This window comes from Lichenostomus cassidix, chromosome 3 (assembly GCF_008360975.1).
Source record: "Lichenostomus cassidix isolate B80296 chromosome 3, HeHo_3.0, whole genome shotgun sequence".
Taxonomy (NCBI): Eukaryota; Metazoa; Chordata; class Aves; order Passeriformes; family Meliphagidae; genus Lichenostomus; species Lichenostomus cassidix.
The window spans coordinates 97,373,880-97,399,894 of NC_139483.1; the positions used below are offsets into that span (position 1 = coordinate 97,373,880).

At 39.8% G+C, this 26,015-nt stretch overlaps 1 protein-coding gene across 6 annotated transcripts in view; it reads left to right on the forward strand.

The window, feature by feature from the left end:
• The first annotated feature begins 5,062 nt into the window (after window positions 1-5,062).
• The window catches only part of ASAP2 (ArfGAP with SH3 domain, ankyrin repeat and PH domain 2), an 88,144-nt gene continuing 67,191 nt past the window's right edge, over window positions 5,063-26,015 (forward strand). For 4 of the 6 annotated variants that reach the window (XR_014851097.1, XR_014851099.1, XR_014851098.1 and 1 more), the window contains exons 1-2: window positions 5,065-5,448; window positions 24,417-24,489. Coding sequence is in view for 3 of the 6 variants with exons in the window: in XM_085056825.1 (XP_084912951.1) it covers window positions 5,323-5,448; window positions 24,417-24,489 (199 nt within the window). In the remaining 3 variants the exon portion in view is untranslated. Of the gene's footprint in view, window positions 5,449-24,416; window positions 24,490-26,015 lie in introns of all 6 variants that reach the window. The other 2 variants (XM_085056826.1, XM_085056827.1) reach the window with 2 other exon arrangements.

The window sequence follows — 26,015 nt, forward strand, 5'->3', positions numbered from 1 at the left end:
AAAAGCATACAATCACATGTGCTTGAAACAGAGATTTTTACATAGGCACTTCCAAATGCAAAAGAACCTGAAAAAAATATACTTTTCTGAACTAAGTTTTTTAATTTTCAGAATTTTCACTTATTTATAGAAATAAATCTCTGGAAATAGACCTATGAGACCGAATATATTTTCAAAGAGGAATTATTTTCAAGTTAATTCTAAAACAGCAGATACACTTGCTATTCTAAAGCTGTTACATGCTGTAATTTATATCATTAAAATATGAGTTAAACCTCCAAAATCATATTAAATACTTTAAAATAACCAAATATCTGCTCTTTGTGGGGTTAATACATCTAGAAATCATGAGAAGCCTTTCTCCAAAACTGTGGTAACAAATTTTCAAAAGTGGAAGCCGTTTTGAAAGTGTTTCTCTGAACAACACCAGTGATTAATACTTCATGATAAAAAATGTAAGAACTGGGATAAAATGGCAGAAGCCACTAATAAGACTCACCACACAGTGTTTTACTTATCTGCTGTGAATTATATGTACTACAGAAATTTCGAGTTTAACATCTATCTGCCTGAAAATCATCACCTAGTAATTAGCAGCTGCCAGACTACATTTTTTTTGCATGCTAAAGTTCAAAGTGATGACGCTAATGAGATTTTCTATGAACCATCTTCTTGTTGTGTTCCCTCAAAACACCCTTAATAGAATTAACAAATACAGCTCAGAATCCTTGCAAATACTGAGTGTACACAAAGAAGGCCAAGAAAAAATATTTCCTCAAACTATCTGAAGCTATCAAAGAAAGAAATTCTGTGAAAAAGCATTGATATCAAAGTAAAATAGAGCAAATAGTATGAAACCATCTGTCATGGAGCTGGTCGGTGAAGGGCAAAAATGACATGACTGCTCTGGGTTAAAAAAAACCAACCTAACACATTTTAAGTCCTATCCCAGGCAGCTGCTTGAGGGATCATCACATTCTAACCAGATCATCATGTTCTTTCCCTGCTATTCTCACAAGTCCTTTAGCATGTCCTCTCATTAAACACATTAATTTTGCCCATGGTCCATGACATTTACCTCCAACTCTGACATGTTAAATTTCAAGGACACAAAGTCTTTTGCACTTTCTCTTATGCTGACCTTCATTTTTGCAATGATTTTCCCCTAAACACACCAATCTATCTCATAATCCTTCTTGAAAACCCTACTTACAATGTCTAAAGAAACATTTGGGCAGCAGTGTGTGAAGATCATAGACTGTAATACAGACCAATAATGGTCTAGTATGTCCTTATATTCACTCAATTGCCTTTCATTAGCTAATTTTAGACACCAAGATCTCCAGAGGATGCCTTATTGTTCTGTGTTTCTAGAGCACCTGGTCCTCCCTTTGAGTTCTTACTTGCAGTGATGCAAATAAAGATTTTGACACACAGATGAGATTTCTAAAGGCTCAAAACCAACCAAACAAATAAACAAAAACATAAGAAAATCAGTTATTTTTAAATCTGTCTTACTATTTTGAAGGTCTGACGTTTTTAACAGTGACTGATATAACCATTAATGCTATTTTGAAGTCACTGTTGGAAGAAATGTTTGTACAAATCAAGTATTCTGATTCATGGAGCTGTAGTCTGTGCATATCCAGGAGATTAGAAGCTTTTCAGCAATGTGCAGAGCTTGGATCTTTGGAAAATATTTTTGTTATTTATTTCACTTTAGTAGAAGACCTCTAACTGAGTGACTGGGTCAAAGAGGGCAGTGGCATTTTATCTAGTACTAATTGCAGGGAGGGAGGGAGGGAGGGAGGGAGGAAGGGAGGAAGGGAGGAAGGGAGGAAGGGAGGAAGGAAGGAAGGAAGGAAGGAAGGAAGGAAGGAAGGAAGGAAGGAAGGAAGGAAGGAAGGAAGGAAGGAAGGAAGGAAGGAAGGAAGGAAGGAAGGAAGGAAGGAAGGAAGGAAGGAAGGAAGGAAGGAAGGAAGGAAGGAAGGAAGGAAGGAAGGAAGGAAGGAAGGCCTAGAGAAAAAATAGTAGTACCACATTCTGCACTAGCAAGCTTTGTTCACAGCTGTCTCATTGTCAAGCCATTCCCTTTCAATACTTATTCACGGGTTCAAAGAATGGGGTGTTGAAATTACGTATCACTCATAAATACCTAAAGGCCAGAGTGTATGGGTAGGTGAGCCTGAATACGATACAGGGACAAGAAAGCCTAATAATACTCTTGAATATAACAATGAGGGAGTAGAGAACCAGAAGAATAATTTATTGAGGTGTTCGAACTATAAAAATGATGGAAGGGCTGAGAAAATAGCCTTTCAGTCAGAGACACAGGACTCGCACAGACTAATAAAAGTGTTACTGCAGAGTAACGAGGTGCAATGTGTCAGCTGACTCACAGTCACCACCTGGATACTCAGGCTCGGTTTGCGGCCAATGCAAAGCAGCTCAAATTAACTCTGCCCTCTATAGAAGGGGGGAGCTGTTCAGTTTGGTATATCAAGAGATAACACTGGGAAATTATTTCATGCCTGTGTACAAGAATGCTTATGGGGAAAAAAGTCTGAGTACCAAACAGTTTGTTAACTCCTGAAAAATTGTATTAATAATAGCCGTAGATATGATTACCTGATGTTTTAAAACACAAGAGAAGCAGGGCATTCTCCAAACGGTTGAGTCTTGATATCAAGTTTCTAGATACCTTCTAGAAGTTCATCCAAGCACAAGTCTTTAGCTTCATATGGAGAGGAGCTGAGGCAAATGCACAGTCTGTCAAGCAAACAGGCCTTGCAGTTTCTTTGGGATGGCAAATTTTTGAATCTATTTAAGTTAAAGACAGAAGGAGATCAGATACCACTGCAATAATCTAACCTAACCTGCTGCACAAAATAGAATCTGTAGAATGTAAAGACTCATTGCATGATGGTACTGTCTGTCCTGTTTTCAGCTGGGATAGAGTTAATTTCCTCCTTCACAGCTGGCACAGTGCTGTGCTTTGAATTTAGTATGCGAATAATATTGATACCACACCAATCTAGTTGCTGCTAAGTAGTGCTTATTCTATATCAGGGACTTTTCAGTTTCTCATGCTCTGCCTGCAAGCAGGTGCACAAGAAGCCAGGAGAGTGCATAACTGGGACAGCTGATCTGACCAAGCCAGAGGAATATTCTGGACCATTGAACATTATGTTCAGCACATAAACTGGGGTTGGCTGGGGGAATCAGCCAGTGCTCAGGTTGGGACAGGTATCAGTCAGTGGGTGGTGAGCAACTGTCCTGGGTACTGCTTGCTTATGTTTAGTTTTAGTCTTTTCTCTTTCTCCTTCTCAATAAAATTATTATCATAATATTTTATTTTGTTTCCATTATTAAACTGTTCTTAGCTCAACCCACTATTTTTTTAACTTATTTTTTGAGTCTCCTCCCCACTGGGTGGAACAGCAGCAATGAGTGTCTGTGTGGTACTTTGTTGCTTTGTCCTGGGCTGGAATTAAACCATCTCAGTTGTATATACTCCAATATCAAATTGAGGATGCAGCCACTGGAGGCTGCATTATTATGTTGCAGATTTGGACTACATCTGATAGAAGAGCTGCTGCAAAACCTTAAAATCTAGTAGTATTAACCTTTCAGACCCCAGGTTTTTCATCCCCTTCAAAACACCTAAATAAATATGCCACACTGGACGATATGGTAGGCAGTTTAAGAATGCTAATGTTTGCTCAGTTTGGGTAATAGAGTGATAACGGTTGCTTTAAACGTACCACCATCAGCTGATGCAGATGCAGAAGTTAAAAGCAAAACAACAGCGGTGACTTTCACTGGAGAAAATAAGGAATGAGAAGGATGGAAAAACTATTAAGAATTAAAAAAAGGAAAGAACATGCGGACAGTCCCTATTCATTCATCTGATTTACTACAACCAATAAAATAAATATGGTTGACAAGCTTTATTATTTATGCTAAAGCATCTAGCAAGGATTCCAAAGGGCAGTAACATCTGGGCAGGCCTGCAGTTATTTATTTGGACATTTTACAAATGGCAGCACAAAAGTACCTGCTTACTCATCTGAATTCCCTAAAGACTTTTAAAACAGAGTAATAAAGAATCACTTATAGAAAGCTAATAACTGTATCACCAGAGGGGAGTGAAAGAGCCACAGGAGAGTTTCAGGGCCAAAATCCAGACTTCCGAAGCTTTCTGAAGGAACCAGCTAGAAGTCCTAAGGGCTTTGAGGCCAAAAGAAACCACTGCCATGGATCACATCTCTGTATTCCCAATGCAAGCAGCACCATGCTGGTTCAGTGACACCTTGCCAAGGTCCCTTCTGCCAGTGTCCCTTCTATATCAGTCACAAACTCCACTCAGCTTGGGCTGAGTTTCGCCCTTTTTGCCTCCAGTAATTCTTGTGGCTTTATATTCAAGAACAAAGCACTTCCTCTGATAGCTCTTCCTCTTTAGGTACAGAAAAAGCTTTCTAAGAATTTAGATTTAAACCTTACTTAGCCTAAAAGTATTTTTGGGTGGACCTCTTGGGAACGACAGCATTTCTCTTTAGCTCCCTCAAAACTACACAACGAACTCGTAAAACGGATTAAACTGTTGAAACATAAATCATGAGCTGTGAGGGAAGAGACTGTCCCTGCACCTGCGGGCAGTCCGCGAGGGGACAAGTGCGAAGACCTGTCCTGTGGGCTTCAACCCACTCCAGGCAGGCACCGCGGCTCACCTTCCCCTGCCCTTGTGTTTTTGTTGTTAAACACTATCCGAACCACACGGCTGGATTTGTCCTGCTTGTCGCTGGGATTACCCAGACGGCGCCTGCCATCTCCTCTCCCCTCGGGGCTCGGGAAGGACGGGCGGAGGGAGGGAATGAGGGAGGGGGCCGCCATCTTCTCAGGGCGGGCGCCGGTGGCGAGTGCGCGGCGGCAGGTCCGCTCCGGGGGCTGCAGAGGCGTCGGGCGGCCGCGCCCCCGCCCCGCGAGCGTGCGAGGGAGAGAGGGAGGAGGAGGAAAGCGAAAGGGAGAAAGCGAACGGGAGGGCGGGGTGTGGAGGCAGCTCCCGCGGCTGGGCGTGTGCCCGGCCCCCGGTGCTGCGTGACCGCGCGGGAGGAGCAGGAGGAGGAGTGTGGGTGCGGGGAATTTCCTTGTGTGGCGGCGGAGGAACAACACCGCTCCAGACGGCGGGGCTGCGAGGAGGGCGCTGCCGCCGCCGCCGGTTGCCGAGCGATGTGAGGGGGAGCCCCCCCTGCGCCCTCCCCTCCCTGCCCCTTGGAGCCGCCTGCTTTCCCCCTCCCTCCCCTCGCTCATCCCCGCCCCGCCATGCCGGACCAGATCTCCGTGTCGGAATTCGTGTCCGAGACCAATGAGGATTACAAGTCACCCACCGCCTCCAACTTCACCACCCGGATGGCCCAGTGCAGGAACACGGTGGCGGCCATCGAGGAGGTGAGCCCGGGCGGGGGGCGCGGGGCGCGCAGCCCTCTCTGGCCTGGCTGCAGAGAACAAGGCGCTACCGGTGCTGGCTCCTGCCGCTCCCTCTCCCGCCCGGCCCCGAGCAGCGCCCTCGGCTGCCGCTCAGAGGAAATGGGGCTCACCCGAGTGGAGAGGGGAAAGAAAAGGAGCGGGGGAAGGGCCGGGGCGCCGCTCCCCCGGCCCGCGGGGCTCACGCTCCGCCCGCCCCTCAGCGCACGGCGGGGCAGGGGCGCCCGCCGCCCTCAGCCAGGGGAGACCGAGCCGTCGCTTCTCGCTCCTCCTGGCGCCCGAGGAGCCCCAATCCGGGTGGTTCCGCCCGCTTTCCTCGTTCCTGGGGGGGAACTTGAACTCTGCAGTTTCCCCCGTCGGCCCCTTCCTTCACAGCGACACCTGAACCGCCTTGGCCTCGCTAGCTGCCGTGTGGGGCTTCGGCTTTCCCTGTTCGTCCTTTCCCTGAGTGTGTGTCTGCCTGCCTCCGGGCACAGGTGGGATTTAATCCGCTTTCCAGTTCGCGCGCACAGAAATTTAAACGCACTCCCCCGGGCATACGGTTTAAGGCAGCATTCCCCGGGGGTCCTCTGGCTCAGGGCCGTGCTCGCCCTTCGGTGTGCGGGATCCCGAGCTCCCTGTTCCCTGCGTCCTCTGGGACAGCCGGACTGCGGGTGCCTGGCGTGAGCCGCTTTTGTTTCGCCAACAGCCGGTTGTTTCTCCGTCTTTAAAGATACTCGGAACGTGCTGTTGAATCTGATGGTGAAAGCCCACCCTCTCTCCCACGGGGTATGTCTGCCAGCACTCGGGAGAGGGAGGCTCTTTTCCCTCCTGTTTCAAATCAGAGGGAAATCTGGGACAGGTCTGAACACAGTGAGAGCACATTCCACATCCCAGTCATACACGCACAATGAAATGAGAAGCGTCTGTGTATCTTGACTCCTCTAGCAGCTTCTCTGAAGTAACTTGTAGGAGGGGGGAATCTTGTGCTGCAGATTAATTTGCTCCATCTACCTGTTACATCAGTTCTTACAGTGTATGTTTAGTTGATTTGTTTTGTAGTAAGCATATATTTTAAAACAGCCTCTTCAGCAAAAAGAATCTTGTCAGTAGTTGATGTCCCTTCTTACAAAAGAACTGCCACTAGCAATGGATTATTAACGTGTCTTAAGTGAACAAAACCTAGGTTACGTGTTTAAACACCCTTTTCAGGATTTTCCTGTTTTGCCAGTTCCCAAAACCACTAAAGCAAGGAGTTGAATTCAAAATAATCTTGTTCCTGAGGTAATTTTCTGCCCTGCAAGCTTGCACTTAAATGCCTAGATTTAATTGTGCTATATTAACCCGATAGTCTTAAGATCAACAATTCTGTAACAAAGACAACCTCTTCTTGAATATTTATAATAATGAATCATTTTAATAGCAAGGTAGAACTGCTTAGTAATTGATTAATACAAGATTGAAGTTGGTGTAAGCATTTGGGTCAAAAGCAGTTTTGTGCAATTTAGGGATTTTTATTACAGTTCTGAAAAGGATTGTTTTTCTCGAAAATGAACTTAGTGGATTGGTGTTTGATTTTTAGTGGAACTCAATCAGAATGTTAAATCTTCCCTTGTATCGGCATATTTCTGGTATTTGATGCTGTCTTCTAGCTTAGTACAAAATTATCTTTAGTAATAATGATGATAAAGAGTGGGCCTAGTAAAGTTTGCAAGGCAGGAGGTGAGAGATTGCAGAGACTAGCAGTAGATGTTAATAGTATTGATCTATCTGGCACTTCTGGCAAAATATCAGCCGTTGCTGCCTGTTTGTGCTGCTGTCTGAAAGCACGTGTTGAAATGACTACTGAATCTTTTTCTCTGTGATTTGCCATGAACAACAAACAGATTTTCATAGTTTCAAAGTGGTGAAATCTTTTTTCAGGCTTGGACTTCTTTGGTTTGGAAATACTGAGGTCCTTTGGCATGATATGCCTGGTTTTTCAGGTTAAATGTGATCCTTGGATAAAAAGCTGTCTATAAATTGTGTAATAGAGAAATCAGGGCTCAGCACCTTTTTTTCTGGAAGGCTGGATGAGAAGTAGTTCATCAGTTTGTTATGAACTAAAGCTTATTAAATAATGCATCTAAAAATGTACAGTGAATACAAAGAACGTGTGCATTTCCAGTGGCACAGGTACTGTGAAGCATTAGTCTCCAGAGCGCACTGCTCTCTTGCAGCAGGCAGCGTAGTTCTGGAAACTGGGAAGTCTGGCTGCGTATGATTGAGGGAATGTGTTACTCAAAGCTGTTAATAGGTAAGTTGAAACTGGCTGACTGCTGACTTTGTGTATGCATTGATTTGAACAAGCGATTGTAAGAGCTAGTTTATTAACTGAAGACACATTTTTGCTTCCCAGGATATTGCATACATTTATTAAATCAACAAATTAAGTGGTTAATAGTGATACTTAGAGGATGTTGCTTTACTGTTACTCCCAGAAACTCTGGCTCTGGAATGGAGTATATAACTGCCTGCATGAAGCTGTAGCCTCCCAAGTCTGGTGTTCCCTTGGGAGCTGGGGAGGCAGTGCAGAAGCACGGGAAGGGGAGCCCATTGTGACTTGTTAGCCTGATCTCAACTCTAGCAAGCACAGATACATTTTTGCATCACACTGGGATGTCTTCTGCACTTAACATTGCTGGCTACTAGTTTCCCAATTCTGGTCTTAGTTAATTAGCAGGTATCTAATAGTGTCTTAAAAGTTTAGTTAATGAAGCTTTCCGTGGAGTGGAAGAGGCTTGTTAAGTGAGGAAATCAATAAGATGTTGGACAATTAAAAGTGTATAATTTATCTATATGTCTTTGTGGGCAGTGGTATTGCCTTAAATCAGAACTGACCTCTGTCAGTTTCACAATATGGTTGATACTTAGTTGAAAAATACTTTTAGTTTTACTGCTATATTTGATTATTTGATTATATACACTGACTATAGACCATGGATCCTGGCATTTGAGATCACCAGAAATGCCTGCATTGCAGTTTGGGAACTGGTGCCTGTTCAAACACTTGCAGAGAGAGAATCTGATTCTTTGCTGAATATGTTTCTTTGCTCTCAGTAGTGGAAAAGGGATTAGGAAAGGCATGCTTGTGGGACACAAAGTGATTTCAAAGGAAAAGAAATCATATAATTTCTGCATTGTTCTCAGATTAGGATGTTGCTTAGCAAAATGTTGGGAATCTTTGGCTTCTTCTGAAACAAAATTACAAGTGAGCAATATGTCACAGGCCTTTACAGGTTACTGTTTAATATTTACATGTGTGATAGTGACTAAAATTAAACAAGTTTTAATTGATAGAGTGCAGAGCATATTCACATGACTGGGGGAGGGGTTGCTTGAAATCAGTAACCTGGTCTGACAACTGCAGCCTTTTTAGTTGTCTGTTTCTATTAAAGGTCACAGGATCCGAAAATTTGTGATGACCATTCTTAAGCTATGAATGCTTTAAAAGCTGGTTTTAGTACTGCCGTTACTTAGAACACACACTTCTCTCCTTTATATGCTGTAAGTTAAATAAAATAGTTCCTAAACTGTAGTGAAACCTGCAAAGTGGTCCTAGTAGCTGTGATAATTTTAAAGCTTTTTAGGCATTATTTTAAAGAGTAATTTAATTACTAGAATCTAATTGTGTCACTTTTTTTTTTTTTAAGCATGGGTTAAGTTTTACAATAAAGACCAGAACTGAAGCCCATATTTCTGTTCTGACTGTTTATCAGGGTCCAGTGCTGGACCAAGTAAGTAGGACAGGGACCTGTTGTGCAGGCTAATATGTAAACAGAGTAGCAGACAGTCCCTGTGCTGAAGACATTTCCATCTAAGTCAGGACTTGAGGTACAAAGTTTACCCACCTACTTAAACTTTATTGCATGCACAGATTTCCCTGTGAAAAGAGGAGAATGGAAATATTGAGAGAAGTTTAATGGGTTACTGGAACACCTCTACAGCACAGTGGCACTTGCTGTGTGTTCTAAAAAGTAGACAGGACAAACATGTGGTGGAAATATGTGAAGTGTACAACCAATAGAAACAGTATCATGGTACCAAAGATGGTCTTAGTTCTCTGGAAATAGATGTCAGTTGTTTACAGTCTATTTGAAAAACACTCTCAAGGACTTTTTGTAAAAGCTGAAAAATTAATGTTAAAGGCATACCTTATAATTTCAAGTCTCTACTTGCCTTTGTTTTGTAGGTCCCATTCCATGATTATTATACCTCAATAATTCTCTTATTTTACACCTTTAAGAGACTTGTTTTTAAAATTACCACTCCTACAAATGCAGCATGTCATTCCAGTATCAAATGCTTTTCTTCCTCACTGTCGTTTATAATGTGAGGTACTTTATTTATAATGCAAGTATTTTCTATCAGAAACAGCAACGTCTTCTTGCCACCTAAGGTAATCCACAGTTTTCAGCTGGCTTGGAGAGGTGCAAGGGATCTATGCTTATTGAATTTGATTCTCTCTTGTATGGTACAATTCTGTAATTCCCTCTTCTGCATTTTGGTTCTGAAAAGCTAAAAAGGGTGAGATGTAATAAGAGTTTTGTAAAGTGGAGGAATGTGAGCCTGGATACGTGGATACACCTGTATGTTTACTTTTTCCTCGCTACATTTATAGGACTGGATTCTATTTTTCTATAGTTGATGATTGGCTTTTAAAAGTTACATGAAGAGGGTGTTTCTGTATAGTTTGAAAAGCACTAGGAAATATCATATACTGTAGTGCATTTTGAGAAATTTGCTACTGTTTCTTGTATATCTTTTTTTAATAAAATATATATTTATACCCACTATAGCATGCTCCTTAGTAGAACATATTTGCACACTTTTCTTACCTCATTACTAAATATGCTTCCATAAATACATGTTGTTTAAAACTCTTTGTGTTCCACTTCTACTTCCTTTCTGGAATCATGATTCTCTGTCATCAGCATCCAAAGAGGTTTCTGGAAAAGTCATTATAACACAAAAGGCATGATGATTTCAAAAGGAGTGTGGGAATTGTTTGCTTTTTGAAAGGAATATAGAGGATGAAAATTGCAGAAATACAGGAGCTAAACAGTACATCTTCAGCTGGAGCTTTGTGCATATTTTCAAATAGTCAGTTTAAACCTTAAACCTTTAAAGTCAATGTGAAGTCAGTTAAAACAATGTCAAACCACATAAATAGATTTCTGTGCACCTTATCTTGGTGCATTTGCTGATGCATCTGCTTCTTATTACCAAATGCTCCCATTCATCCTAGGAGGATCAACGAAAAAGATGTGTCTTTCTGAAGTATTTTACGAATTATGGGGTTTGTGTTTTGATTTTTCCATAGTGTTGCTGTATTTTTCAGAACCATCTTATCTGAATCTAGTGTACTTCATGCTAATATTAGAAGAAAGTAATGTAGAAGGTGGCTACTTCTGCTTAGGTTTAACCCACTTTCACTTCCTCTTCTTATCTTCCTGCGGTTCTCTGTGTACCATAGTATGCAGTAATGTTAGGTAAAGGTGAGGCCTTTATTCTGTAGGCAGTGCAAAGTCACAGGACAAGCCTAGTCCCTGCTCCAAAGTTCCTACAGTCCACGTCAGGTAGACATGGCTGATGAATACAGGTGGAGAAATGCAAGCAAACTTGGTGCACCTGACTAGTGTAGTGTGTTAGTAGCTGAACCACTGTGAAGTGCTTTGGTTTTTTTCATATGCGTTAGAGTAGTGGTTGTTAAACACTTAGTTCAACTCTTAAATCTATTATTTTTTTATAATTTCCACCTTCCATGTGTATGAGTATCTGTATGTATTACATACAGCCATTCCCTGTGTAAACTCCTGCACTGCACCCTCCGAGCCTCACTCTTGATAACCCTCATGATCTGTTTGCCCCAATTTCCCAGAAACAGCCTTTCCACCTAAAGCACCACAAAAGCTGGGTCTAGCCTTGTTTAGGTTAACTCTTCCCTCCCTTGTCTTGGATATCAAACTTCTCTAAGGTTTCTAAATGTTTACAGTCTCTTTATTGCTCTTAATTTCTTGAAATTCCTTTACTACAGCGATTATTGGTGCTTTGTCCCACCTCTGGGGAGGTCCATGCCTCGACAGGGACAGGCCCACCCCTGTCCAAGGTACTGGAGCAATGGCTGGTGCTCAGGTTGTCTTGACGCTAAGATGAAATGCCTCTCATGGATGGGCCAGTGGCAAGAGCCTTCACTTGTTCTCAGTCCTTGCTGTCTCTAAATAAATCTTAGATTCTTCGTGAAGTTGCTAGAGAGGGAAGATGCCGTATTATAGTCAGGCATCTGTGATGGCAAGCCAAGATGCTGACTTTTTTATGAGGAAACAGACAGAAGCAGGAGAGGCTGATGTGAGAATCACTGATTCAAAGGCAGGAATCAAGTGGATGTTGTGGAAACAAGTGAAGTGTTTGTTGAATAGTTGGGGCTGGATTCATTTTGTACTAAAAACAAAACAAAGAAATTAAAAGCAAAACATATATAAATAGGGAAAAAGTCATTAAACTGAGAGCTGGTGACGTTGATAGAACTGAAGAGTTTATGTACTAAAGTGTAAAAAATGTTCATTAAATATGCCAGGAAAGGGGAAAATTATGGGAAAATACACAGACTTGAAACACCCCAGGAATAATGTCACAAATGATCTGAGTCAATCACACATGGGAAGAAAAAGCCTGTCATTCACAGTAAAGTTTTGTATTAAAGAACATGTGTAAAGATAAAAGACAAATTTACAAAGGTCAAGTTTCTTTGGGAATGACAGGAGACAGAAAAGAAAACAAAAACACTCTTGAGCACATAGAGTTGTGAGGAGAAAAAGAAGAGACAATATGTAGTTAGAAAACAGTATTATTAAAGATAACGTAGGTATTGCCAAATCTAAACAAGTGCTTTGATGCAGCTGTTGAACTCAAAGTGTGGGAGAAGGTAGAATGGATAGCAACAATAGAGATGCAAGCACACAAGGCAATAAACAAAATTGTGAGCGTAAAGCACTCCCTTTGTTGAGGCTGGTTAACTTATTTTCCAGGATTCTCAAAGAACTAACATGGTAACTAGCAAATACTTCTGACAAATCATCTGAAGACTAGGATGATATCTGATGTAGCACAGAGGGTTAAAAAAGCAGGGATGGAAAGGAGAAATATTTATATTTAAAAAAAAATCATTGCCATGAATGCAGAAATGCAGACCATGACTGTTAAATTGAGGGGAGGTGTTCTTACTCAAAGATTGCAAGTATTCCTGGATGAGTGGCAGGCAAGTAACCTGTTCCTCTCCTGCTTCCAGAAATGCTTGAAAAACACTCTAAAAATGCATTTACGACAATTACCACTGCTATGCAAGACAACAGTACTTTCACGTTTGTAGCATAGTCAAATGTGCAAGAGGGTTCACATTAGGAGAAATTGTGTCTCCTTGTTTATTCTTTCATCAGTGCTGGAAGTTGTATATAGGAAAACAGAATTACTGAGAATCATACTTGTAAAGCTGTACAAAGTGGTTACATCCAGGTTTCATGTAACATTAAAATCTCTCCTTTGGTCTGTTTTAACTGAGGCAGGTTGTTTTCTTTCTTTAACCCAGCTGGAAAATGTAGTTGTAGTTATGAGACAAGCAGAAGTTTGATATTTCTAACTATTGACTTTATTGCAAATTGATGGTAGCACTTTTTCTCTTTTTTTTACTAGCCTTTTCCCCACACAGTCTCATGTTGGTTAGCACGAAGCTCAAGCTCTTCTGTATGCAAAATGCTTTCTGTGTGTAGCTGCTTTTGGTGGGGACAGAGACATGAGCTCAAGGAGTTTTGGTATTAGAGATGAGATTTTCTGGGATTAAGGTGACCACAAGCTTCTTTTGTTTGGGCTAAATCTACACTTCTTTTCTGAAGTTTACATCAGTCAAGGAATTAAATGGACAAGTAAATTTGGCTGGGAAGCAAGAAAAGGAAGACACACAAAGTAATGGGCACCTGAAAAGTTTAAAAGGTAACATGAAGATCAGTCAAATGTAAAGATGAAGAAAAGGAAATTCGAATTAAAAACAGAGATGAGAGAGTTATCCAGAAGCAGAAGTACTGTGGTGGCATATGAGGAATTGAAGGGTCAGGAATTCCCACTTGGGCAAAAGCATTGAGGAGGGGATAAGGAAATACATGAAAAGTCTGAGGAAGTTCAGGGGAATTGGAATTGACAGGAACTGCAAAGGAAGAGGGAGTGTGGCAGCGTTCACACAGGAAGTAGGGTGAAAACACAGGGCTGAGAACGTGGGGGCAGGGCTAATGTGAAAAGGATCAGCATAGCAAGGAGGCAGGCAGGAATATAGGGAAGGGATAGTGGTGGAGGACAGCAAATAATGGTGATCTCTGAACTACATCCTACAGTGTAGTTTAGGAGTGGAAGAAGAGTTCTGTATGCTCGCCAGAATACAGGATGTAATACTAAGAATTATGCAGACTGTATGAGATATTATACATATCTCAATTTTATTTGGAAAGAGAAAATAATTTACCTTACAGGGGAGAATTTTTTTGATGGAGGAACGAAGAAACAGTATTGTAACTGAATAGGCTTTTTCTTATGAGCAATGCTACTTTGCAGGAAATTAGCTCGGGTGGTGTGATTCAGTACTTTTCATCTCAAGTAGTAGGCTTTGTTTTCAAGTGAGTAGGTGTTGGACAGAATTTGAAAAATTTGCTTCTTTGTGTGTGTGAATTCTACTTCACAAAAATATTTACTATGTAAGTGACATACTGTGCAGTGAAGTGTATTTTCTTTGGAGTATATTTAAGAGGTGGCTGTAAAAGTTAACATGAAAGAAGCTATATTACAAATTCTAGCATCTGACTTGTTAAACCAAGAAGAAATAGAGAACTGAGAGAGGAGGCTGAAACTGCTCCTTGTTATCTTGGAGCAGTGTGGTGTGTAGAACCATCTGCTGTTTGTGGACCCCTCAGCTATCCCTGATTAAAGATCAGATTATCAATGTAGTTCTAGTCTGAAATCTATAATTCTGTCTAGGCATTATGCTAAGTATGCGTGTAGATAGATCAAAACAGCTGAAGTGATTAGAGCTGAACAAATTACTTTCACATTCCTGAAAGCTTTGTTCTACATTTAAAAGGCATATAGGAAAGGAAAATATTGAAGGGATGTGCATTCTTACAGATTATTTCTCATGTTTTGTAATTTCTGTTCATTGTTAGTGAAAGACTTCTTTCCTAGAATATGCAATTTCAAGGAAACTTAGGCTGTATTCTAGGGATGTCAACTCAGAAACAAATGCATTTAGTAATCATTTTAAGCCCCTTCAATCAAACAGGATTACTGTTTGGCTGTTGCAATAGGAGTAGAAATTTCCTTAGCATTTTCAAACACAGAACCCCTGCTCTGTAGTCTCATGCAAAACATGCAGTATAGAGTCTTGCAAAGCATATGTTTTTAATAATTTGTTTATTTTCCAGCACTGTAGGTGTATGTTACACAACAATGGAAAAAATGCCAGCAGAGTCCTCCTACATTCTGAGCTCCATGTAGGCTAGATGCTGATTGTGCTGATGGAAATAGCATTGAAGAAACAACAAAGTAGTAAATCTTTTGTAAGCTGCTTTTTGTTTAGTTTCATTCATTCTTCTGCTTAGTTCACTTTCTTCTGTTGCTTAAATGGTCTGGTTGAAGACGACAAGCTTTTCATGTAAGTATTTCCAGCCCAGTCAGTTCTAGGGATGGAGTGGTCATGTTTGCCACTGCCTTCCCTGTCCCCCAGGCCGTATGGATGTGGCGCTGGTGCAAGGACTCACTTGATGCTTGGTTGCATGTCGATTCAGGCGTTTGTCTCTTCAGCTTCAGTCAGTTGATTCAGGAGCTGTTTCCTATTTCATTTAAGAACAACAAAAGTTCTCATTGGCCTGGACGTGCTTCTGTGTTCTAAATTGCTTCAATTTGAAATGCAGAAGTTCTTTGTCTTAGGTAGTGTTTTGTCTTAGGTAGCAGCTGTGTATGCATTTACCTTCCAAATGCTTCATTGATGATACAGGGAAGTTCCGTCTGTTCTATTTGATAGATGCCTTTTATGGCATGAACTCTAATTATTTTGGAGAAGTCCACTCTGGGGATAAAGCTTTTATTTTTGCATCAATATTATGTAAATGAGTATTATATATCTACTGTTTGATACACTAATAATTGCGTCACTTAAGATTCGCTTACACTTTGAGGAAGCTGTCTCTAGTGACAAGAGTGTCTGAACTGTTAATTTTTGTTATACTTAAAGCTACTGAAATTCCAGTAGAATTTAAGATCATAGCTTTCAAGACTGTAATAGTGTCCTGTAGTTTCTGTGTTGGGCACATAAAATGAATGACAACATATGACAGTTCAAATGCATTCTTTCATTTGAAAACAAATTCCTAAGTGGAACTTCATAGAATATTATGTTTATGCATTTATACAAGAAGCACTTTACAGATAGCTACATCATGACAAAGCATCAACAAAATTAAATAAGTACAATTTCTTGGTTCCATTTAACGAAAATAAGAGGAAGATACTGATGTCATCAACAGTTTGATTGCCATAAGTTGCAAATCATATATTTGCATTAGCTGCTGTTAATTATACCATCATGCAGTTGCTTTTTAATGGGTTAAAATGTATTGACACTGGGAGACCGTGCAGAGATTTTCAAAGGTATAGTGAATTACAATGAAGTTGGAGTAAAAATCACAGGCTGAAGTCTGGAAGCTACTATAGAACAGAAATAATTTTGTAGTGTTTGAAGAGAAAATGAGTTTTATCATTTGGCCCTGAGTTTTATGTATAATTAATATACCATTACTATTATAGGTAGATGCTATTCATAAATATCTTCGCTAATAATAAAGAGATGGCATCCAGTGTGGCTGCTTTACCTCTGATTAACCTTATTTTGACAGCTGGTTCCGTGTTTCTCTAGGAGTAGTTGGTTCATTTGAGGTGATTTGTCTCCCTCTCCTGAAGTCCCCTCTAGACATCTCTGCCATTATTTGTAGTGGGAATATGGTGTCCTAAGAGTTTCAGGTGTATCGTAAACTAGGTAGAGTTTGTGTGCCTTCTGTTCCCTTTCAGAATGGACACCTTATATGTGTCTGCCAGAGATGTTTGTGACACCAATCTATTATTTATTTCTGTCAAGAAGCTCTCAGAGTCTTGTTAAGACTGAAGTTTCATTGTGCTGTGTTGCTATAGGCTCTTTTCTTTTCTAGGCTAATTTCTTGTCCCTGGAATTATTGGATACATAAAGAAGATAAAGTCAAAGGAGTGTTGGATGGGGAGGGATAGGTCAGTTTATGGCATCCAGTTTATGCATCCATCTGTGCACACACTACCAAGGTTTTCATTTTTAGCATAGAGTAAGTCCATCATATGTAGGGGAAAACGTCACTGTTTATTTTTTCATTGTTTTATAGAGATTGTAACAGGTGTGTCTGCCTGGTTCAAGTAGAGGTCTTGAAGACTACAAATACCAAATTAGACCATTAATATGAGAACTTTTTTGAGTATCTGGAAAGTGTTTTAATTTGTTAATTGCTCCCATAAATAACTAAAAATTCTCTTTCAGAAAGCTTGTCATATGCAGAGTAAAAGGGCATTATGTTCTGCAAAGATTAATTCTTGTTGGCTCTGATGGTGCATAAAAAGATTTAATACTAGGGAAAAGAGTGACTGAACTGAAAAATCTGTAAAAGGAAAATCCCATCAGCCCAGCTCATCATAATGCTGTTGAATGACACAGGGTGAGGATCAGCCTCTCCCAACAGCTGGACTCCAAACCATGAACGGCTTTGATGGATGCTGATAGCTGACAGAAATGCAAAAACATGAAGCTAGAGAAAAGTCTCTTGTAGGGTGAGGACTAGCGAATTTGACATGGATATTGAGTTGGCAAAGTTTTAAGACAATATTCATTGTCTTAAGACAATGTCCTTTTAAAACAATCATCAGTGGAACTTTAATCCTGTTGCCTATGTTACTTTATTTTACATAGTGATAGGATGTTGAGGCATGTAATATTAAACAAATGGAGATGGATATCAAGAATTGTCTACTGCAACTGAAAAAATAAACAACAATTAAATATTAAAGAAGGGAGTTTTATTTACACAACTTCTGTTTAAAAAAGAGTCACTGTAAAGAGTGAGTGCATCATCTATTACATTGCTTATGAGGACTGTATTTAAAGTCCACTCATCTTGCCTTTGAAAGCAGGTAGCTGCAATGTTGGGGAAGGAAAATATACTTCTCAGTGTAAGAATTGGTTAATGCAGGAGGTGGATATGTTCTGGAGAAATAGTTGGCATAAGCTGCTTCCATTCTTTCTCTTAAGCAAGAGATTTTACTTCACAAAAATGCTTCATCTCTGTCTCCCAGTTAAATATCTGTTGCATTTCTAACTTTTTGTAGTGAGGGAAGCCTGTGGAAATCAACACACAGATACAGCACCTGTTTTGTTTAGTGTGAAACAGTCTCATTTAGTGATTTAGGAATTCATGTAGTAAAATTTTGTGGCTCTGAAACTCTGATTTGGGATTTCTCTTCTGATAGAAACAGTCTGTTAGAGAATTCTGGTCTTTAGGCATCTCTTCTTTGTTTTAATAAATTCATTGTACAAAGTCATCATGCTCAGGTTTTATGCACAACATAGAGCAGTGCCAAATTCTCCCATCATTTACTTTTCAGCAGAATTACCTTGCACTTTCAAGTATTAATTTCCCAAAGCAGTGGTATTACTTTTTTCCACCATGCATATCCTTAGCTCAATAGTTTACTACATTCTTCTGCCAAATACACCAGTGCTTGTTTAAACAGATTGCCTTGGCATTGATCCCACAAGAACCAGAAACCCAGATGCTAGAGAAATAATGCTTTTGTGGAAAGGGACCTTTCTGAGACGATTCTGCCATAAACTCTGTCCTTTTTATTGCAGGTCTGTCTCTGTACCTTCAGTCTCTCTAGCTGACACGTTTCACACCAAAGAGCTCATTTATACAAATCAACTGTCATAGCTACTGTAGTTTTTCACATGCATACTCCAAGTAAAGCAATTGTCCCAAATTAAAGGTTTTTGGATTAGCATTGTTCTAGGATACATTCAGAAGCTACAATGCCTTGTCTCAGGCTCCGCCTATGCAGGTTTTTTCCCACCCTTTGTATCATTGCCTCCATGTATGTGCCAGGTGATCAGTGGAAGGAAACTGGAGAGGATTTAGAAAAGAAACTAATACATTGAAGGAGGAAATGACTTAACAGCAGGAGAATGGAAAGAGGATTCTGGAGGGGAATAACATAATTTAGGAAGTGTTTTTACCACCCTCTGTAACAGAAAAGTGGATTGAAGCCAGCAGTGTTGACAGTCCATTTCTAGTAGAAAAATAACAAACTGAGACAGAATGTCTGTGGATATCTCTGATCTTTTGAGTCAGCAAGGATTAATTACAGCAAATATCAGATTGCCTGTAAAGATACACCAGAAAAGCCAAACTATCGTGCTTCCTGGATACAAGTATAAAAAACTTGCTGTTGTTAATTTTTAAACAAGACCAGTCCAGTGAGGCACAAGAGCCGATTCTTGTTCTGCTGTCTCTACAATAAGTTCTTGATTGCCTCTCTTTTCCTTAACTGACCGAGTTTCTTCCTGTGCCCTTTTGCTTTTGGGAAGGATGTTCCTATACGTGTTCAGCGTCTGCAGCAGCCTCTGGCATTATTACTTGTTCTGAAATACTGGAATGGATGAAGTACAGGATTTATGGCTGTTAAGCAGCCTGATGTTTTAAAGCAAAGTGCTAAAGCTGAGAGTGAGATCTGATTTTGTTTTAAAGAAATGATGTTAAGGTAACTGTGTATAGTGGATCAAATGTCAGTGTGTTAATTTTTTTTGTATATTTGTCTGTTAGATGTTCAGTGTAGGGAGGAACACATAGGTTCCTGGCTCCAGGATTATTGTTCAAATGAGATGAGGATTTATTTCCCAAGACTTTGTTACTGCTTTAGCAGTACTGCCAAGCATTTGTTGTTGTTGTTCCAATGGACTCTTTATTTTACAAAAATGGTAACCTTGAGACTTTCCTCAAATTCAGATCCAGTTCTAGAAATACTTTCAACAAAACCCCATCCAAACACCTGAAAATGTGAAATAGTTACTTTTATGCTTTCCAAAAGGAAGCTGCTGTGGCTAAGAAGGAAGGAATGTGTTAGAGATTTTGAACTGTTTTAAATGCAAAATAAAGGTGGTGGCCAACTCCTTCCTCCGTCACTACTTCCCATGTAGGCTGTCAGGTTTAGTTTTTTTCTTTCCCTTGTCTGGAATTAGAAAATTTGGGCTTCTTGTTTCTCTTGAGAATAGCCTGTTGACTATGTGGTGTTTCTGGTTGAGAGTCTCTCAGTCTTTTGTTTTTAACCTCATTATTGGAAAATGGGAGATTATCCTGGGGAAGGATGTGTACGTGCTTTTCTTTGCTAGCTGCCCTCAACATCTGCTGTTGGCTGCGTCTGTTAGAGGATATCAGGTTAAATGGAGTGTTGATCTGATCCAGTATGGCTGTTTTTCTGTTCCTTCACAGATAAATAATAATTTTCTGGGCCACAAAGGAAAAAGACAGTGGTGTGAGGACACTTGTGTAAAATAAAGACCCAGACCTCTGCTGTAAGTTTGGCACAAAAGTTCTTTAATGAACCACTAGAGCCCGGAGGCTCTCCACTTATGCTGCTACTGCCCTGGTTTTCCCAGTACCCTTTGGTTCTGTAAAAGGTGACAAAATCATCTCTGGGATGTTCGGTTTCTGAGTTTCTGTCCTGCTTTTTTCCCTCCCTCAGTTAAATATGTTAATAGTAGAACAGTTTGCTTTTCCTCTGTCCACTGAAAAGGGGCAAATAACACATTCGTCTTTTGTGCCAACCATCTATATTGCACAGATCTATTTAGACAATATAGATTTGGGGATTGGTGCTAACTTTTTTCTTTTTGTTTTTTTTGGGGGTTTTTTTGGTTTTTGTTTGTTTGTTTGTTTGTTTGTTTTGGGGGAGAGGGGGCAAAGCAGCACAATTAAATGTTTGAAAATTGTATATCCTGGTTGGATTAAATCTTTCTAGTCAATGTGAAACAGACTTAAACAGCACTTTTTTTTTTTTTTTTTAATTAGATGTGGCATACAGAGTAGCATGTAGAATAACATTTCAGGACATTTCAGTGATCTCAGACTGATTTCTTCCTGATAAAATGGATTTGGTTCTAATTAGTTGACACATTTTACTGTTCAAAGTAGAAACCTTTGAAGCAGCAAAAATGGAAATTGGCCTTTGGCAAGTGTAACTGGACCTTGTTCCTGTGGAAACATGGAAAAAGGCATGTGGGCACGTGGGAAAAAGCTTTGCTACTTATCACTGGTAGCGAGTCCTCTCTCGTGTGTTCCTTTGAAAGTCTGCATTTTCTTCTGTTCATTTTGGTATGCTTGTTGCCCTCTCTAGTATACCTCTGACTAAAGTGTAATTTACGTTAAAAATGGTTTCTTCAGATTGACATCAGAAATCACATAAAAGTAAATGAACAGAAGGCGTAAATACTGTGTTTGGAAAAAGACTGCACTGACAAGGACACATTCAAGGAGGTAATTTTCAAGTTTCTGTTTCAGTTCATGTGCATAACACCACTTCCACAATAATATGACTTCTTATGTGCTGTAGAGAATTTGGCTCACCTCCCCACCCCGTTAAATCAAAGCTCTATTTACTGTTTTTAACAGTAGAGAAGTCTTGAGTGCTCATCAGTAGAAGCCAAGTGGGACTGTGAAAATTATTTATATGGCCTCATAGACTCAGTTGTACTGAAACAGGTGCTAAAATAAGCAGTCATACAGTAGGATTTTTCGAGGCAAATCTAGAAACATTACATGAGAGGACAAAATGATCCCAGCATATGAAATACATGGTCACTTTTCTTCTTGTTCATGAGTTTACTGGGTGTTTTAAGGGCATAAGAAGAAATGATAGAATATGGAACATCTGAAGCTATTTTAAAGTTCCCTGCTTCTGATACTACTGAGAATGTACAAAGAAGTTGCATTAGGGTGCATTTTGATGTATGTGTGTGCATTGGTGTAGTGTGTGTATGTTTATGAAACAAACACAGGCTTAGAAATGTAAAGTATAATAAAGCTACAGCTGGATTTAAACTGATTCCCAAGTGCTAAGATGTGGGCAACGAAAAGGACAAGGAAATATGAAGAACAGTACTAAAGAAGCTGACATTTTCAAGTTTTGTCCTGAAATGACTCCTTTGAAACACTAGCTGTGAATAAACACCAATGCTATTCAATTAAACAAATGCAACTCCTCCTCTCTGTTTTTTGGTCTGCAAGCAAGACTGAAATACACTATTAAAGATGCAAAGCTTTTCAGTATTTTGCCCATTAGTTATAGGCATACATAGCCACTCTTAAATATCACACACTACGAAAATGTTGCACCAAAGAAGGGAGGAACAGACAAAACTTCCTACAGCACGAAGTCTAGTTTTCTTACCACAATTGGAAACATAGTAATTGTATTTCATAAATGTATCCAGGTCCCTCTTAAAATGCCTAGATATTTGTTATCCTTTATTTCCTGTTTGGAAAGCTTTCCAGAACTGATTTTTCCCCCCCCCCCCCAGTTTCTAGTCACAGTTTGTTCAGGTACAGCTTTGCACTTGCACAGCTCAAAAGACAGGCAGTGGATGAAAGGAGGACCCAAGAAAGCCTGACCTGTACGGTTTCAACCCATTAAGGTTTTAGGTTTTGCTTGTTGTGTTGTCCTTGGTACTGTTTGTGGGATATTTTCCCCCTTATCCTTTGTTTTGAATTTTTATGTGGACCAGCTGTCTGAAATAGGTTGATGCTTGAGTTATCACTGGTGAATTAGGGGCATTAGCAGCCATTTCTGTTGGACTGGCTATGCTGTGCCTTGTGGGTTTGTTCCTCTACTGCCTGATCCTGCTGAAAGTGGAAGTTGGTTGAGACAAGGTTCAAACCAAAACGATGACTTTGGTTGAGGATTTGAGGTTTTTCCTTACTGGGAGTTTGTGCTTTCTGACTGAGGCAGTCTTTGGCCAAAGGATTTTATGAATCCATAAATCTGTCTGGATCCCTGCCCATAGTAGTACAATTAATCCCATTCATTTATCTTTCCAACACTTCTCTTCCTTAAGAATTATCACCCCCAGACTAAGGTGCAGAGATTTAAATATTTTCTCGGCTGCACACACAAATCTAAGACTTAGTTTAGAATTGAATTTGTAAATTTTAAGTCTCTGGCTTTTAGCATTCTCTTTGGACTGTGGCTTGTAATGCTTATAGTTGGAGACATTCCTTCCACTTTGTCGCCAAGAGGGTGATCACCCTTTGTCGCAGGCATCAATGAAATTATCATTCCTCTGTAGTCAGCTGATCAGAGGGTGCTTTTCTGAGGCTGTTTTTAGAAATCACCAAATATACAATGAGGGAGTTCACTTCATGTACTCTCATCCAAACAGGTGACTAATCTAACCTTGGAGATCACATTAGATACAGATTTGTTGTAGTGGATGCAATTCAAATTGCTGAAGAGAGTTAAAAGAGCCGGTGTGGCTTTTATGGGCTTTCTTATATTGTTTTATTTTCCCCTTCCTCTGTACTTCAGCATTCCAGGTGAAAAGGCCTCTGCACTTCTGCTAATATGTTTCAGATGTGAACGATAAAGATGCTGGAGGTAAAACCTCCAATGGATATAGCAGTACTGTGATACTGTAACATTAATGTTGGGGTATTGTCTAAATTGGTTGGTTTCCATGGAATGCTGTGAAGATTTTGTCCAGCTTTGTTGTCTAAATAGAGTCAGTTTAAGAATACTCCCAAAATCAGGGCTGCTAATATTTCTTTTTGCATTCTCTGTGTTAAAATAATTGGATAGTCCTAGGGACTGACTTTTTTGCATTATGTCTCTTACATAAATGATTAACAAAACCAATGGTAGGTCAGATGTGTAGCTGCTGCAATTAACTGAAATGTTTTGAATGAAAAATTGAATTAATTTGGTGGGGTTTTTTTGCTTTATCATGTATCATGCTAAACAGCTCTTGACCTAGTACAATTTGTAGTATTCAGTATTGTTCTTCCGTGGGGTCTAAAGACACCACCATGTCTGGAACACATATTTTCTCCAAGTTTTTTTTTTTTTTTTTTTTTAAATTAATTTGTATAGCCATAATTCTGCTTCTTCCTTCTGGAACAATTCTACATTTTTGAGTCTGCTCATGTTTCACTTCAGTAAGCAAAATGGTTGCCTGCTTCTATGTCTTTCTTTGAAACAAATTGATTATAAGTGCTTGAGCATTCTGGGCAAGATTTAAACTGGAATTTTATATAGTGTTGGGGAGAGCTTTGCGTAGTGTTAAACTGTGTGAAAGATATTTGAGAGATATGCAATTTATTTGTGCAGCATAGCAGTGAGAAAGTTCATATAGTTGGGAGTGCAATTAACTAAATTATCCAGGAAAACTGAAATTAAATTCCATTTTTAATATTCTGCCTGGGGAAGTGATATTGCTCATTTCTTCAGCAATGTCAGAACATATGATGGGTGAAAACTGTTTTAAACTTCTTTAATAATTTAACATGGAAAGATGATATTGTGTAAATCGTTTCCTGCTGAGTTTACATGATGCTGGTCACCAGCCAGAGATGGAGGATGTGGTTTTTTGGACAAGGGGACAGAATAGGTTGTATGGATAGGGGTGAAAGCAAATGGCAAGTAATTTATTAATTACAGAAATAAAGTTAACTACTGTAATAATTATAATTACTGCAGGTTTCCAGGGCAGAAGTTTGCCAGAGGACAATCCACTGTTATATATTTTTATCTTTTTTTAGGCTCTGGATGTTGACCGAACTGTTCTCTATAAAATGAAGAAATCTGTCAAAGCCATAAACTTATCTGGTCTGGGTAAGTACATGATTCCTGTTAGTTTATACTGGTGAAATTGGAAGATTTAAGCAGTCAGATGTCGTATTGAATGAGAAAGAGTTATATGGGTAACTCTGAGAAGAGAAATATATACATTTTAAATGGCAGTCTTGTGCTAGCTGCTTGATCAAGAGCTGAATAAGGATGAGATGTTGTAGGGTAGCTGAACCTCTCTTGCTGCCATACTGGTACCAAGTGGTAAATCTGTGCTGTCCTCTTTCCACTGGGTATGGGCTACCTGCTCCTTCTGTCATCTGATCTTTGCAGATCCCCAGATGAGATTTTAAGCTTGTATAAAGCTGCATATGCATTGAGATCAACTTAAGTGGGATTAGATGAGCACCTGAAGTGGTAGGGCCATGTGTATCATCAAGAGATGAGGTTGTGGGAGGGGTCAAATTACTCTTCTACGGCAATAAGAGGCTACATTGGCTCTACTGCTTTGTGAAACCTCAGCCTCCCTCGTGGCTTCCAGGTATGTATGTTAAGAATTTCATGACAAGAAAGAGCTGATGGGCTGCAACTTTTTATTGTCACAATGTAAAAAAAATCAGATATTTTTCTTACAGTGCTGAATAAAATAAAAAGAGCTATTGCTATGTGCATTTTTAAATGTGTACCAATCTCTTGGAGTTGTGTATGTTTATCTTCTTTGAAAAAAGTAACTGAAGCTTTTGTTTTTGTGGATGAGCAGCATTTTGTGAATAAGAAACAGCATTTGTTTTTGTGGATAGGAAACAGCATTTGATTGGCTTTTATTCTCACTGTGCAGATCATAGCAATTAGAGCTAACAAAACCTGTATTAAATATGAAATAGATAGACCTGTCAACCTTGGAGAGCCAGAAATATCTGACAGAACTTGTGGCTATGTTGGTGTTCAGACACAAAGTTAGAACAAGAACTGCTGTGGTGGTCTAATTCTTCTCAGCTAATTGAAAGGAAGTTCCTTGTTGTCAAATGTCGTGAAGCTGTTTTCTTTGGATTGTGGAGGGTCCAGTTTAAGATTCATCAGGAGCTGTTTCATTGATTTGGCATCCTTTTTTCTTTTTCTTGCTTGGCCTTTCTTGTTTGGCTGTTGGGGTCTTTTAAATATTCTATAGTGCTCATAATCAGAGTACCCGTTAGAGCATTGTAGCAAATCACTAGTCTTTGCATAAAATCAGTACCTTGACCACCTTTAATTTATGCTGCCCACTCAATCTTGACAAGAAATGTTTGGAGGCATTTCTCTTCCACCAGCAGAAACATCACTAACCCAGCCACTTGCCAGCCCTTGTCTTTTGACAAAACAAACCCCACGGTCCTACCCGCATAAGAGCATAGTGACTGGATTTTTAGTATAGGCTCCCAGATATTAAATATACATGTTTTGTCTTTCTTTTTTAATGTGAGAGTTTACAAACCATTATTAAGAATTACATAGTGTCTCCAAATTTGTCCATAGCTTAGGTTCTTACTTAAAGAAATCCTCTAAGCCCTCAAAATTGGATCAAGTTTCTTTTT